Here is a 17652-nt window from a genome sequence, read left to right as displayed (position 1 = left end):
TGTTGCAATTTTTCCTATGATCTCCGTATAGTCCAGATCCGAGGTACCCTCATCCCTCATTACCTCGGTTATCGAAATTCTACTGTACAAGTTTTTGCAAATTGGAATTGCTGTTCTTGCAGGTGTGAAGGTCACTTCAAAATGGATTGCCCGCGCCTCAACGATTACAAATTCTACCTGGCCTTCGAGAACGGGGACTGCAAGGAATACATCACAGAGAAGGCGTGGTGGAACGCGTACCACAAGGGCGCAGTGCCCGTCATCATGGGAGCTTCTTTGCAGGACTGCGCGAGGCTGCTGCCACCCAGGTCCTACATCCACGTGCGCAATTTCTCGTCTCCCGCCAGTCTAGCCCGCTACTTGATGTACCTGGGAGACTCGCCGTCCGAATACGCCAATTTTTTCCAGTGGAAGAAGCACTTCAAGATCGTCAATGAACACGGCTACTTTCAGTCTGCGGGGTACCATTACTGCAGACTCTGCGAGGCCCTCAACTACAACGATCCCTCTCCTAAGGTGTACGAACATCTAGAGGACTTTTGGGACAGTGGTCGAGACTGTTATGAGCCTGTAATCTGAAGAGAAGCACGTCAATGAAAGCAGGCGGATTTCTCTCTCATGTGACTGCGTGGCACAAGCCGAGCAAAACTTCGCCATACCACTATACAATAATGTTTTTATCGACAAGCATACCAACACAAGAGAGGTAAAAACGCACAAAAAATTCGAAATTGTACGTTTTTTGTGTTTAATGCTCCTAGTGGTAGACAAATTTCCGCGTATTGGTACAGTGATATTTTGCTTACTTCTAAAAAACTATCAGTGATGTGCAGACAGAAAGATTTGTCTAAGATGTAGCTCCAAGCTATACGGAGAATTTAAAATCATCAGTAATGTACGAGTAGCATTCCAATTATAGTAGAACACTTTCCTGTCGTGTTAACGGAGAACATAATAACATCAGTGACAAATAACAATTCTCAATTATAGCACGCCTCTGGAAACAGAGAGGGAACTCTCAATTAAGTGACTCCAATGCTTACGAAGGATATAAACATATCAGTGATGCGAAGATGAATCTAGTAAAAGTATGTTAGTGGCAATAGCGACATTTGTCTCTTATATTATTTTAGTGTACTTAGTGAAAGACTGTAGATATTGTATATCGTTTGTTTGCGGAAAAAATTATGTTACTGACAAAAGAACTTGTTTCATATGAAGTTAGAGAGAATGAAACTGTCAGTTATGTGCAGGCAGAAAAACTTATATGTCAAGTGACTTCAGTGTGTACGAAAGACGCAAAAAATATTTGTGATGTGCAAACAATTCTAAGTGACAGCAAGCCGTTAACTTCTGTTACGTGTCGCGTGTATGTACGTATATCGATCGGTGACATTCAGCACGCCACTGATAACATTCAAGTTTAGAAGACACTACATTAAACAGTAACTGAACTTAAGTTAATGGTATAGAGATAAATGAACTGAAAACAGATTTTTCTTGTTATATTAGCCGAAAATACACATCGCTACTAAAAAGTGGTGCACAGCGATTAGTGAATCGCGCAATGGATGCAGAAATTCTCATTCGAGTGCACAAAACTAAATGATGTACTTAGTATGTAGTGCGCTATTTATTAGTTATTAATAGATTTACAGCCACTTCAAGGCTTCTCAGATTAATGAACATTTGTTATGTAATTTCAAGGGAAAAATTGTTCTGGGATCAGGTATCGATCCCGGGACCTTTGGCTGAGCACGGCAACGTTCAGCTCAGTCGCTGAGCTACCATAAGCTGCACCCGACAACGTCTCAATTTTTCCCTTCATATCCACACACCTCAAATGGGCTGACAAGACGCTAAAACCCCAACTTTGAGCGCACACAAACTCTGTGTGACTTGAATTGTGCTTTTCTGTTAAAGGACCTACAGGGACTCAAAGTTGGGTTTCTGGCGTCTTGTTAGCCCATTTGAGGTCTGTGGATATAAATGGAAAAATTGAGACGGTGTCGGGTGCAGTTCCTGGGTAGCTCAGTCGGTAGAGCGTTGGCGCGCTCAGTCAAAGGTCCCGGGATCGATACCCGGTCCCGAAACAATTTTTCCCTTCAAATTATTCAAGTCTGCTTTACAGGGAGCTATACCTGAAAGCCAGATTTGCACTTGTTATATAATATTTTCTGTAGCTAATGAAACGAGTACAACGAATAGAAATAATTCGTGCTACAAGCTACACATTTAGATGAGGTCTCAAAGGCAACTGCTGATAAGTGAAAAGCCCAAATGAAATGAGGTAGACAAAGGGCATGTACTGTTTACGCAGCTTACCACAGACAAGGTCCAAAGGAAAAGGTCCAAATATGTAAAATGTCCATACTACAAAACAAAGAGAGGGGTAATAGTCCAGGAATTTATTCCATGATTGAAAGGCCATACCATGAGAAGAGAGACTCGTATTTGTGAGATGCCTAATTTACGATCCCTACCCGCAGTGGTGTGTAGGTCAATGTCGGATAAAAGTGGAGGTTAAGCAGAGAATCCATAGTAGAGATGTTCAATAGACAAACCTGTAAAAACGCCAGGAATACAATTAAATACAATATTTAATACGTTAAATGAAAAAAAGTTCAGACAGGAAAGATTTCAAGGTAACATAGTCAAGTCATTGAACTCAAGAATACATTGTTAATGATAATTCATTATTTATATTGATATAGTAATGCCAAATCTGTCCCGCGCCGTGGCGTCGTGGTCTAGGGCATCCTGTCTAGGACTCGCGTTACGAAATCGTTACGGAATGCGTGCTGGTTCGAGTCCTTATGGGGAAAGAAATTTTCTCATGAAATTTCGGCCAGTGTATGGGACCGATACCCATCCAGCATCGTGATGAACTTGGGGAGCTACGATAGGAAGCGAAATCCGGTTGCGAAAGCCAGCTATAAAGGTTAGAGGCATCATCGTACTAACCACACGATACCTCCTCCATTCTGGTTGGATGATCGTCTACCTCTACTTCGGCATGTGAACGTGAGGCCAACAACCGGCTGGTAGGTCTGGACCCTTCAAGGGCTGTGGCGCCACGGATTATTATAATGTCAAATCTGTTTCAAATTCCGTTGAATAGTGAACTTTTCAAAGAAAACACAATATATGAAATTATATTATAGAAACAGAAGAATAAACCAATGCCTCTACTCGTATAGACCCTACACAAACAACTTCTACCACTACCTTTCAGAAAATTAATTGGAACTACAAATTATTGTCGTCATTGTGGTAGAAATTCTTCTGATTAAACAATTTAACATACAAAGACAATATAATTATTACAGTATAAAACACACATTGAAAATCATGTTTAAACCATACATGTTTCAAGACGTGCGGTCCTATCTTCAGTGGTCATCTGTAAGGAGAATAATCTCTTGATACAATGTTACCAAAAATTACAATGTTGAAACTGAAGTTTAATAATGTGTTTAAAATTGCAAACGGCCATAGTACAGAATGAATACTTACGACTAATCAGCTGGTGTTCGCTGAGAAATGACGCCGGTGTGGGTAGGCGACTGAATGCGGCGTGTGTTATAACTACGCTGGTCAAATTGAAAAGCAATACAGTACACAGATCAATGAGAATGTTATTGTCAATTGGAGCTTTATCATTTAAATTATTTTTATTTGTAATTTTGTCTTTATAAATCTCTATGGATTCTAGAATGTTTAAAGTTTGACCTTTATGTTATACATGCAGGATAGTCATATCTGATTCTATGTTCGTAAAGAAATGTTGGTTGTTAGAAATGTGTTCGTTGAATGCTGATTGAACCCTATTACTGTGTGAAATTTGTTTATGTTCTTTATATTTTGTAACAAATGTTCTGCCAATTTGACCTATATATGTGGCTTTGCAATCAGAAAATCAGATGATCGATGTTTGCCGAATGCTAATTTCGAGAAATTGTAATGAAAAAGGATCGATCAGAAAACTACATGCAAATGAGGTGCGTGTGCGCGAGATGTGCGATACAATACGAAGACATTCTCGGGCCAATCATAAATGGAATATTTTGAACATTCTTTCTTCAAAATGGGCATTTTCACAATTGGAGCATATTTAATTCCAGTTGGGACGTCTTGAATTTTGACCCTCTATTTAGACTGGACATTTTTAATTTGGACTTCATGTAATAATACATTTTATCCATTAGGACCTTTTACTTATCTGGTCGTTATCACATTATGGTCATTTTCGTATTTTGGACATTTTAGTATTGGACCATATCTCTGATAACCTTAACGCACAAACTCACCAATAATCTCAGACGTACCGACACAAGATATCAAGAGACGTAGCAATAAAAATATTGTTTTTTGCATTAAATGTTTAGTCATCATATCGTTGGCTTACCTTTAAAAAATGGCACAAGAGAACAAAATAACTTCTTATTCTTTTTACATCCCAGCTAACAACTTTTATGCATATAAAATATACACGTACAAACATTTGCATGTACTTAGGAGATATTATCAGCAGACGCATTTAAAAATATACACAGGTTTCGACGTTCCGGAAAAATTAAGATTTTTAGAAGTAAGCCGAGGATATAGGCCTATCATTTGAAATACGACTTAGTGGAAAATATAAAAGGAACTGCATGCTATAATAATGCAAATCTGATCCGGCAGACTAAATTATGAAGCAATTTCTAAACAGTTTTCCGAATCAAACAATGCGATAAGGAAGAGCGGGCGATAGGAAAGGTCACGAGATAGCTTGAAGGATATTCAAGAGTAGGCTATAGTCGAAAGAAAAATGACATCGATAGAATCAGTCTTGCGTTGTGATAGTTACATTACGACTTTAGTTTGTCCTTTGCATGTGAATAAGTGTCTTGTATCGCACAGTATTATTATTTCATTCGTAAACATATGTTGCGCGTTTAATTAGCTTCCAATTTTTCTCTTGCTACGTTCTTTATTTCCACAGCGATGTCCTCATCTGTTCATCTTCTTGGAAGAGACAGTACTTCCATTGGCTTGCATCTCTCTCCCCCTTGGCGTGCCTACATACACACGTCAAAACAGACAGCAACGCCACCATTGCTTTTCGGTAATCGTTCCTTGCGCGAGCTATATCTACCATCGCCACCAATATCACCATCATTTTTATTATCTGTCTTCAAGCATCGGGGAATTTAATCCGTTCCATTCTCCCATAAGGATTCTGAACCTTTGCTACACATTAAAACAGAGATACTCACAAGTTCTATGGTTAGCATGATCCAAGACTATCGCTCAGAACAATACAAGACGAACACAAGACATGCACTCCTTTTGGGAGGAAAACTCATCTCTGCTTGCCTGCCGAAACTAAACTTGTGTCAGTTGTATTTGTAGCCAGAATGAAGGACATAATTATGATTACTGAAAAATTAATACAAATCAGAGATCGCGACAGGACACGATGTGAGAGTAAAGAAATTCTATGTTCCTCGGATGAGAAAAATAATATTTATTCTAGATTTTATTCCTATCAGAACACTGACTTTCAAAGTTTGCAGGTCATGCTATGTCAGTGCAATTCTTCATCCGCACAATTATAATTGAATGTAGTACATGGGCTGTAGATTTAAAACACTAGAAATTGTTTATATTTTTATATGACTCGTTTACGTTTTGTAATAATTAAATGAAATTTAAACATCGATAAAACAAAATAAAATACAATGATTCACAATAAATATACTAATTGAAGTAACTTTACGAACTATTTGATGTTATATTCTGTGGTCAGATGCTAGCCATAAGATCGGAATTTTCGCGTTTTCAAAAATCATTAGCACAATCTTCGTAGGAAATGGAGTAGATCAGGATCGTGCAGTAGACTTAGAATGCAGTATTAAAAATCCAACAAAATTGAACCAGACACACAAAAATATAAATTCAAACAAAGTTAAAATAAGAATCATTCGAAATAATTTCTATTCAATGACTTTGGTAATTAAGTTTTTGGTATATGAAACAAATTTAATTAGAATTTTTATGAGTAGAAAAAGTAGAGATGGCTGCAAAGAAACTATCGGTTGCTTCTCACCCACAAAATTTCCTGTTTTTCGATCAGATGTCTCCGACGGCATATGACATTTGCAGGTCATTGCAAGCGTGTACCTCATCCTAACATCGTTAGAAATTCAACCCTACATAAAATACTCTAATGTAGTAAAACAAGAAGATAAACTTGAAATCGAAACAACAGATGTAATATCTTTAAATTTCTCATTTTAAATTATCGTTTTCTAAGCAATATACCGGTACGTCAGAGAATTTACAGAGAATGGCCCTACAGTGTGTTCCTTAGTGTAAAATCAGAGATACATTTGCAAGTTTGAGATTAGATGTAGTTCGTATGTAGCTCACTTTAAGCAAAAACTCCAAGTTGCTATAACTATCAATGCAGTGTTTGTTTTTAAAATATCTTCATATTTTCATTGTTCAGCACCACTCGCCTACGCATTTTACTTATAAGTTATTTTTTCTGTGCCTTATTTGTGTTCAGTCTTTATGTGCTTGGTTCCGAAGAGAAAATGCTAGACATTTCGGATTAATTGAGGAAGCAAGATATTTAGTGCTCTAAGATAAATAAAGAGATATTAATCTCTCTCAGTGCAAATGAAGACTGTGTTAGTGCAGCACATCTTAATGTAACCATGTACATAATTATTATGAATTATAGTTTATTTCCCAGAACAGTGACTTCCTGAAGCAAAGAGTTCTGTCTTCCTTTTTTTTTTGTTCTGCTGTGACATCCCTACTACAGTGGACTAAATACGAGTACCTCGCTAGAATAGGTAAATTGCTGTACCTGCCGTCGGCTATAGCACCGTAGATGAAAGTACGACTTTTTCCTCTGCTTCATTTTATGGATGGCAGCCAATGGAGAACTGGTGGAATGATGGCCGGGGAAAATGAAATATGTGAAGAAAACGTTAAGTCACCGGGATTGGAACTCAGCTCTTAAATCTTGGAAATACACATTCTAGCCGTAAGACTAACGGCAATCTTATGCTGCTGGTAAAAAGAGAACTTGTATGCACAGTGACTGTGATGGAACTGTTCATATTGTGTAGATAGGTAAAGTTCGAATACGTGCAGTGGTATTTAATTTCCTTGCATTATACAGATGCCAGGAACGGGATAAATTTACAGGCATATAATTAATACTTCATTTGTCGTAATATCAAAGTTTAACAAACAGTATTTCATGATCATTATAATCACTATTTTTCGTGCATACGTCATACCAAAAATCATTAGCATATCACTATGTAAATAGAGGGCCATAGCAACACATTGTGAAATAATGGTCTTACCTATAAAAACTTAGGCTTTCACGGTGAGTGTTCAGAAACAGATTCCTGGATATCCCATCATGTGCTGAGACTTAATATTTACAAATTATAGGCAGTTCCGAAAGTTTGAAGATGTTAAGTTTGAACAGATGGTTGAATACTCACGTATCAGCTACACAATTAATCTTCTTACATTTCCCTCCTTTTCTACAAAAACATAGTCTGATCTACGAATTTTTTTGCCACTTTTCAAATAAGTAAAAAAATGCCCTTACAATGTAACTTCGTTCCCATATCCCACAAGTAACGACCTGCAGTTTGTACAAATTCATTATTCTCGAAGTAATGGCCTCACATCTCATCTATTATAAAACAGATGCAATTTGTAACTAATGCTGTAATAGAAAAACTTACAAAGGGTATAATATATTCAGCCATTCCTTTGCAGCCATATACAATTTCTATTATTAGAATGAGTTCACTTGAAACTCTAAGGAGACTTAAAAAAAATCAAAACAATATTACCGGCATTTATTGAAATTACTATTTTTGTACAGAGACATACAATTAAACTATAAAACTACGTAATAGTCAAACTGGAGAATTAAGAGAATAGCGTCGAGCACCAGAACATTTGCTGACGTTAATTTCATCATTTTGAAAGGCAATTACAAGACCAATAAAATTATCAAATTTTAAGAAAATTATTAATGTGTATGTAATCTTACTAAAAATAAATTACCAAACGTACTACCAATTTTTAACAATTTCACTCAAAAGAATCATCGCACGAGTGATAAACGTTCAGATCAGAAAACAACGCCTGGTGTCGTATTGTACATTTCTGTGAGAAGAGAGCAAGAAAAATAGATAGAAAATTCTGCTCTAAACACCATACAGTCCGAATCTGGCACCCTTGAGGAGTTTTATAAAAGATAAGATACGAGGCCACTAATTGAGAGATCAATAAAATTATCCAATATGCTGTGCATAAATGTGTCGATCGCAAAAGGAGATTTTCTGAACAAATGAAAAAAAAAACGTTTATTTCAGAACGAGTGCCGGTATGTTTGATCTTTAATGTGCTCACGAATGTTAATACTCCCTTCGTATAGAGTTTCAAAGAATTTTCAATGCCAATAATGTTCCTCTTTCAGCGGCCTGGAGAATACTGTGTGTTTTATGGCAATAAGCTCAACAACACTTCGCTTGTTTATTTTACACAAAGAGACGTCCTGAGTCTCTGACACAACATGCAATAAATATCATTACAATTTATTGTAATTGTTTTATGATTGTTACTCCCTCGTCATCTCCATCGTCTGGTGTCATGCATTAACTAACCAGTCTTACTACACCACTCACTGTCTGAGCGCTTTTTGTATGGCTGAATATAAATTGTCTTATTAAACATCTAGATTCCGTGTTACATCTCATCTGACATCTACTGGGATTCATACGTGAGAGGATGCTGGGAAAAAGTCACGATCTGACCTTCACGCCATATCCGTTGTTATTTTTTTCTTAGAAGGTAATTCGATTTTAGTAGAAATATCACACTTCAAAACATTAGACTAAAAGAAATAAACGTATAATTAATATTCCAGGAAAAAGTTGTTTTCTTCCTATCTTCAGAATTTTGCTATCATTTTAGAGTATTTTGTATGTAAAGAAGCTATATGCTTATGACACTGTTGTCCCTCCTAATATTAATATTTGAATCACGCGGATTGTTTCAATTACAGACTCAATAAGGACGGTTGCCACTGAAGGTCACTTTATACAGGGTGACCCCCCTCGCTATGATAAATTAATCTCTTCTTTACTTTCTCGTTACATGACATAAATACAAAGTACTGTATTCACAAGAATACATTTAGGAGATTTTCAAGATAATAAACGTTTCCAGTACTCCATATGTAAAAAAAAAAGTGTCTTTACATATCTTCTATTCTATGTACAAATTTTTAGTAGGTTATTTTACGACGCTTTATCAACAGCTTAGGTTATTTAGCGTTTCAATGAGATGAAGGCGATAATGCCGGTGAAATGAGTCCGGGGGCTAGCACCTAAAGTTACACAGCATTTGCTCATATTAGGTTGAAGGAAAACCCCGGAAAAAACCTCAACCAGGTAACTTGTCCCGACCGGGAATCGAACCCGGGCTACCTGGTTTCGCGACCAGACACGCTAACCGTTACTCCATAGCTGTGGACCATGTACAAAATTACCCCAACAAAATATATTAGAATATACGTTGATGATTAAGCAGCATTATTCGTAAAAAATACATTCATTACAATTACTGCAACAACAGCTAACGCTTTTTCCTGAACTATTCGTCATATTTTATTGATATTTTTTATACAAGGTGAGCTGTGACAAATAGTACATTTTCATATCGGAAGCAATGCAATGGCGTCATTTGTTTTTTGTTTTTTTTTTCAAACAAAACACACATTACTGCCATTTAATACGCCATGAAGTCCACAGTTGTGGAGTAACGGTTAACGCCTCTGGCAGCGAAACCAGGTGGTCCGGGTTCGAATCCCGATTGGGGCAAGTTATCTGGTTGAGCTCTTTTCCGGGCTTTCCCTCAACCCAATATGAGCAAATGCTGGGTAACTTTCACCTTCATTTCATTAAGACGCTGAATAACCTAAGATGTTGATACAACGTCGTAAAATAACCTACTTAAAACACATGAATCGGTCGGTGGAGATCACAATCCGGGCTGCGGAAGCCATTATTCGTGAAGATGACTATTACTGTCGTCCAACGAGAGTTGCGGTATGGGGAGAAACGTCATTGTCGTATTCTAGACATAAGGACGGTGTACACTTGGGTGAATCTGTGAAGAACAGTGTTATGGTTGTCAATGGAAAGCATGAAGACCCCGTGAAACAATTCGTACGCTTGAAAATGTCCGGCGAGTATGTGTGACTGCAACAGAGTCCGCAGCGATTGGTTCGTTGCTATGCAAGGACACTGTGCATATTTCGCACTTCTTTGCATAGGATTGTGAAGATGGATTTAAAGTTTCTCCCAAGTAAAATTGTAAGAGCCAAGAGCTGAGGCCGGTAGATAAACGAAGTAGGCTACAATTCTGCAAGACATTCCCTGGAATTTTGTAGCAGTATGAGACAATTACGTCTGCTCAGGCAGAAACAAACTTCCACCTCAACCGATTCGTTAATAAGCAGAATCTTCGTTACTAGACAGGAACTCACAATTTATTTATAAGAACCCTATGCATAGCCTGAATGTCGTATGGTGTACAATTGAAGCCTACATCGGCATTGTGGCAGTAGCGGACGGTGGGTTTGAAAGTTGGGGAGGCAAAGATATGAATGATGAGAATATAAAAATATAAAGCCTGTGACGTACCTCATTACCAAGCACAGAAGTTATAGGTTCTAAGAAATTAAAATTATGTTTTTTTTTTTTTTTTTTTTTTTTTTTTTTTTTTTTTTTTTTTTTTTTTTTAAGATTTAGGATTTTAAATCTTATGTTTAGGAATTTATATAATTTTACGGGAAAAAAATAAAAATAAACAACATACTATTAATATATTACAACGGCTTGGTAAAGATTGTCTCTCTTTACGACACTCCAAGTCCTAACCTACGAATTAGGTCTTTTTTAGGTCATATTGAATTTACACGCTTTGCTACATAAAACGAATAAGAAAAGCAATATTTCGAGAGTAAGGAGATAGCAACAAAATTGATTCGAACCTAAGAATCCGGAGCTTGCTCATTACTATTACATAGTCTACTTTTGCAGCAAATTAACTGGACGTTCCTCTTTCTTCGCAAACCGATCAAATAGGTCACAACATACTGAATAACTGCTACTAGAAGAAGCTAGAGTCAAATCTGCATTTGTTTCTAGACTCTCGATATATTTAAAATACTGCATAAGTAAATACATCTCGTAACACAAAAGAATAAAATAACAAGAACACCTGCAAACAAGAGTAAATATAACAACATAAATGAAAACTTTTACCCAGGGAGAGAAAAGTAACAACACGTGACTCAATTTTCTAAAACCAAGAAGAGAGAAAGAGGGAGAGCTTCCCAATACAGCCGAAACCAGCCGTGACTATAAGCAGTATTTACAATTGTCAGCGGTGGGTAGGACGTCTCCAAATCGGCTCCCCTCGCGCGTTCTATCAAGTTTAAACACTCTTCTAACCAGCTATCTTATTGGTTGAACTGCTGTTGTCATGGTTACCGGGGAGTAGCGTCATGTAGCCGACTCCTCTCTCCCGCTCTCGCATAGACACTGCAGGCTGCTAGGTGTCGACTATACAGGTTACAGCGCTATCTGTTATTTTTCAGTACGAATTATTTGTACTATCTACAGTATAGCGAGTGGGCATCACCAACTGTATGTGGTCGACTTTACGTAACTTATTGTACATCTTAGTCGTAGTGAATAGTAAAATTAATATAAAAGGAAAAATGTTCGTCATTTGCTGTAACTTGTCTGTGATCTTAATTCGGCTGAAATTATTACTGCCATATTGTGTTCTGGTAAAATATTAGGGGAGGCACGGCCTCCCTTGCCTCCCCTGAAAATCCGCCGCTGCATTGTGGGGCCGTATTTCGTTGAAGACGACCAAGAACACCCATTGACTGAATGCTGAGCGGTATAATAAAGCGATTGAAAACTTCTTCGTTCCAGAACTGTTAAGAACCGAGCATCTGAACACGATCTATATTTCTCGTGCTACGATAACTAAGCTGAGCCAGTTATTTCCAAATCTACTGACTTCACGATTTAGAGATATCCCATGGCCGTCCATTCTCCGGACCTGACCACCTCAGACTTCTTTCTTTGGGGCTATTTCAAAGAAAAAGTTTTCTCCCGGCGACTACACACTCTTAATAAATTAAAAACGGCAATCCAAGAATAAATTCAGGCTATTCCGAATGAAATAATACAATGTGCCATGAGGTACAGACCGATTATTTAGTCCTGACAGCCCAGCGACGCGAAAAGGGGAAGTAATAGGAGTAGTGGGGAGAGTTCCGAAGTAGAGATAAGGGCGAGCGGTCGGTAAAGGAATGCAGTACAGTTTAATTGTAATTACTAGAAACCTACCGCTCTACCGCACGCATGATACCCGATCGCTCCGAAGGCAAGTGAGTGAATAACCCAAACACCCCTTGGCGTAACTAAATGGACTCGCCTGACCCAGGCACATATCGCCGGCGACTGTCAGGACTAAATAATCGTACTGTACTTTCGGGAGCGCTTGCAGCAATGCATCAATGCCGATGGAGACCATGTTATAGCTTATTCAAGAAATATGGTGTGTCAGAAATGATACTTTGTGTACATCTGATAACCATAAATAAAATTTGTGTAGTTATATACATGTTCTGAAATTAGTACTTACGTACTTTTGTACTATTTCTCACAGCCAACCTTGTATTAGAGTGCATCTAGAAAATATGTTGACGAAGTATTTACATCTCTTGAACAATAATACAGACAATTAACATAAATTTATACATGTACTCGTAGGAGTCAGAAAAATAAGTGGCATACGTGGCAAGACAGTTATTTAGCAAATGAGCAAGAAATGGAATCTGTCGCAAATATTTGCCAAAATGTGAAATTATTTTTCACCACACAATCATTAGGCCTATATGGTACTTCACACTTCATGTTGAAATTCGTTTTCTCAAAGAGTCCTTATATTCCTCCCCAACACGGCAGGAATGGAACATATCACTTTATATCAGGACCCATTTGCATAATATAGTTCGAACTGTGTGGGTGATAAGAAGTCCTGCGTTTGGTTACCTAAAGTTTCCAAGCGACCTGCAGTAGTTTAGGTAGGTATGGAGTATAATTTGACGGCATCGAACGCTAATTAGTTTAGCTCTGCTGTTCAGTGAACATACGAAAACAAAACAAAGTTGGGCGCTTGGAGACTAGTGCCCTAATAGAAGAAATTGGTATCCAGCACTTCATTAGAAAAGAACATGTATTTTATCAGAAAGAAGGAGAAATTTTTCTTTTGAAACACTTAAAATGTTTACATTCATTCGTCGTAATTTGTAGAGACACGTAAAGCACGCACTCATAATTTGTTTTATTTTAGCTTTGTACTGACATTTATGTTTTTTCATTTGTTAATTTCAACCTTTAATTAAATCTAAAGTGGTTTGGAAGTAAATCCCGAAAAGACAAAGTATATGATTATGTCTCGTGACCAGAATATTGTACGAAATGGAAATATAAAAATTGGAGATTTATCCTTCGAAGATGTGGAAAAATTCAAATATCTTGGAGCAACAGTAACAAATATAAATGATACTCGGGAGGAAATTAAACGCAGAATAAATATGGGAAATGCGTGTTATTATTCGGTTGAGAAGCTCTTATCATCCAGTCTGCTGTCCAAAAATCTGAAAGTTAGAATTTATAAAACAGTTATATTACCGGTTCTTCTGTATGGTTGTGAAACTTGGACTCTCACTCTGAGAGAGGAACATAGGTTCAGGGTGTTTGAAAATAAGGTGCTAAGGAAAATATTTGGGGCTAAGCGGGATGAAGTTACAGGAGAATGGAGAAAGTTACACAACGCAGAACTGCACGCATTGTATTCTTCACCTGACATAATTAGGAACATTAAATCCAGACGTTTGAGATGGGCAGGACATGTAGCACGTATGGGCGAATCCAGAAATGCATATAGAGTGTTAGTTGGGAGACCGGAGGGAAAAAGACCTTTAGGGAGGCCGAGACGTAGATGGGAGGATAATATTAAAATGGATTTGAGGGAGGTGGGGTATGATGATAGAGACTGGATTAATCTTGCACAGGATAGGGACCGCTGGCGGGCTTATGTGAGGGCGGCAATGAACCTTCGGGTTCCTTAAAAGCCATTTGTAAGTAAGTAAGTAATTAAATCTAAAGTACCAATGCGTTTTACTTATTATAAAAATGAGGAGTAGACAAATTCCGGCCGCCTGAATTGTTTACTGAGTTCATTTTTTTAAACCTTCTACTTATGTCACTACGACTAATACATAATGTTAACAAAAGCGGTCGTATGGAAAAAATCGAATGTGCTTTTTAGATATTATTGCTTAATTAGGGAAGAAGAACATGTATTTTATCAGAAAGAAGAAGAAAATTTTCATTTGGATTGAAATGTTTATATTCATCGTTAAGCACGCTCTCATAATTTGTTTTATTTCAAGTTTGTGCTGACATTTATGTTTCTTTTTCATTTGTTAATTTCAACCTTCAATTAAATGAAAGTATCTTAATACGTTTCACTTATTGTAAAAATCAGGGGTAGACAAATTTCGGGCAGATGTAGCCATGGTGACTAACAATGTTTACGTGGCGCCTGAATAGTTTACTATGTTTATTTATTTTTCTTTTTAAGACTTCGACTTATGTCACTACAACTAATATATAATATTAACAAAAGCGGTTGTATGGAGATATTCGAATGTGCTTCTTAGATTAATACTGTTACAAATTTTGTTGCGCATCTCAAGATATTGTCACTACTACAGCGTCTCCGAGAGCATGTGCTTGCATTGGATAGATATTAATATTGTTTAATATATTTCAGTAAATGTGTCACCTTAGCTTGAATGGTTTTTCTCATTGCATGTGTTGGCAAAAGGTGGTGGCTCCGAAAGTAAGGGGCTGGTTCCTGAAAACTTTTAGTTTTGTTTAACCGTGGTAAAAATAATATTTTATTGCATAATATAAGCTTCCTGTAAATAAATACTTCGTTATTATTGTTATTAAATTCAAGTGGTGTTTTGTATATGAGTACTATTCCGGTTGTTCACCGGCTTCTAGACACAGGTACACGAATAAATAGATGTAAACACACAATACCAGAGCGTGCGAGGAGACCGCAGCGTGAACTGCTGACTCGCAACTTTCTGTCTGTACAAAACTAGTATGATCGACTTTTACCTAACTTGTATTCAAAGTAACAAAACGCAGGACTCTAGTGATGAGGTAAATTGGGTAGAGAATGTGGCTTATGAACTGGTGAGATTAAAAAAATGGCAGAATATAATTTGACAGCTTACTTAATATAGTTATTTTTGTTACTTTATAAAATGTACAATAAGAAGGTGTATGTCATTTTCAAAAACACAGTTTATTTAAGATTACAAGAAGCTATGGAGACACAATTAAATAATAGTACGAGTATAACTATGATGGATAAATAGTTAAGTGATGTCAAGTGAAACCGATGTTCTCTTAGAAAATCTGCCCACTGCTCTTTATCTACTAGAAAATCTCAAACTGAGGTTGCTCAGAGAGCACATTATGCTGTACAAACCCCTATTTGCGTGTACGTTCGAACTTAAGAAGTGATACAGAGTGAACTATGTGACTTTCTATCAAACAGCGTCAGATTGTGTTTAAGAACTGAGCTTCTACATGTGATTTTATGCAAACATGTCAAGGGCCTATTGTGATTTTTCTTGGAATCTCTCCATGTACGCCTTATGGTTAGACTTCTTCTCTGCCTTTCAAGTGATGCATTTAGTATATATTTCAGGCATTTCCCTGGTTCTAGAAAATTTCTCCGTTTCCAATGTCCTGCTTGTTGTCTACATTCAGGGCAATCCGGGAGCTTACTGATTGCTCATCCACACCTGTGGAGTAACGGCTAGCGTGTCTGGCCGCGAAACCAGATGGCCCGGGTTCGATTCCCGGTTGAGGTTTTTTCCAGGGTTTTCCCTCAACCCAGTATGAGCAAATGCTGGGTAACTTTCGGTGCTGGACCCCGGACTCATTTCACCGGCATTATCACCTTCATCCTATTCAGACGCTAAATAACCTAAGATGTTGATAAAGCGTCGTAAAATAACCTACTAAAATAATAAAAAAAATTATTGCTCCTTGTATTACGCTGACTCCCCCTATCCAGCTGGGCGTATATCTAATTCACATCAGCTGACCACACTAAGGTTCACTGCGTACTCAGGTTTCGAGCGAGCAATCCCGCTCTTCCCTAGACCAGCCCCTTCCGTAAGCCGGCGATCGGGGAATATTACGGAATGACAATGAAATGGGTTTCAAACAGAATAATGTTCATGTCTAACATGGAACACGGGAGAACTCCGAGGAAAAATCCCATTGCAAACTTGTCCATCACAAGTATCTCTATGATCTTTTCAATGAAAAGTCTCAAGCCTGACTGGGACTCTAACCTGGACACCCTGCATTCAGACCGAAGATTTAGACTACTTAGCCACCGCAGGGCTATCTGCAATAAAATAATTAAAACAAGTTCGAGATTACTATTACTACTATTATTATTATTATTATTATTATTATTATTATTATTATTATTATTATTATTATTATTATTATTATTATTACCGGTTGTTTTGTATGGTTGTGAAACTTGGACTCTCACTTTGAGACAGGAACAGCGATTAAGGGTGTTTGAGAATAAGGTGTTTAGGAAAATATTTGGGACTAAGAGGGATGAAGTTACAGTAGAATGGAGAAAGATACACAACGCAGAACTGCACGCATTGTATTCTTAACCTGACATAATTAGGAACATTAAATCCAGACGTTTGAGATGGGCAGGGCATGTAGCACTTATGGACGAATCCAGAAATACATATAGAGTCATAGTTGGGAGGCCAGAGGGAAAAATACCTTTCACGTAGATGAGAAGATATTATAAAAACGGATTTGAGGGAGTTGGGATGTGATGGTAGAGACTGGATTAATCTCTCTCAGGATAGGGACCGATGGCGGACATATTGTGAAGGTGGCAATGAACCTCCGAGTTCCTTAAAAGCCATAAGTAGGTCTAAGTTATTATTATTATTGTTGTTGTTATCATCATCATCATTATTACCTCTTCCACTTCAAGCATTAGCCTGTCGACCTATTGCAAACTTCAAAATTGGTCTCTCCATCTCTTCTTCGGTTCACCATTGCGCGATAAACTAATTTTAGCGTTCATTCGTCGCTCATTTGAAGTGTGTCAGTAATTTCAGATTTCCCTGGCCGCATTACGAGTTAGCAGTTTTTCATGTCTTTCTTTAGGTTTTAGGGCAGTTCTAACTTATGTGACGATGTCAACCACCACTAGACATCCACAAGTAATAAGATATTTTAGCCAAATTGCCAATATGACAAAAGAGACAGACACGCAGACAGACAGATACAGGAAAATCGTCAAGACTCATTTATCGGAGAAAATACGAATTTCCATTACAATCTCGAAATAGCTTTTCTTTGCACCATTAGGGCCTACTTTTTTCTCTGCATCGTA

The 17652-nt window shown here is 37.5% G+C and overlaps 1 protein-coding gene across 2 annotated transcripts in view; it reads left to right on the top strand.

Moving 5' to 3' along the window:
- LOC138706171 (alpha-(1,3)-fucosyltransferase 7-like) overlaps positions 1-9686 on the top strand; it is a 229378-nt gene extending 219692 nt beyond the window's left edge. For both annotated transcript variants that reach the window (XM_069835175.1, XM_069835176.1), the window contains one exon: positions 123-9686. In XM_069835175.1, coding sequence (XP_069691276.1) covers positions 123-579 — 457 coding nt within the window. In that variant the 3' untranslated portion in view covers positions 580-9686. The remainder of the gene's footprint in view (positions 1-122) is intronic.
- Positions 9687-17652: the final 7966 nt, after the last annotated feature.

The sequence above is a fragment of the Periplaneta americana genome, chromosome 9, assembly GCF_040183065.1.
Source record: "Periplaneta americana isolate PAMFEO1 chromosome 9, P.americana_PAMFEO1_priV1, whole genome shotgun sequence".
NCBI classification, from domain to species: Eukaryota; Metazoa; Arthropoda; class Insecta; order Blattodea; family Blattidae; genus Periplaneta; species Periplaneta americana.
Note: the sequence above shows the minus strand (reverse complement) of the source record. Positions and strands in the feature narration are given on the sequence as shown.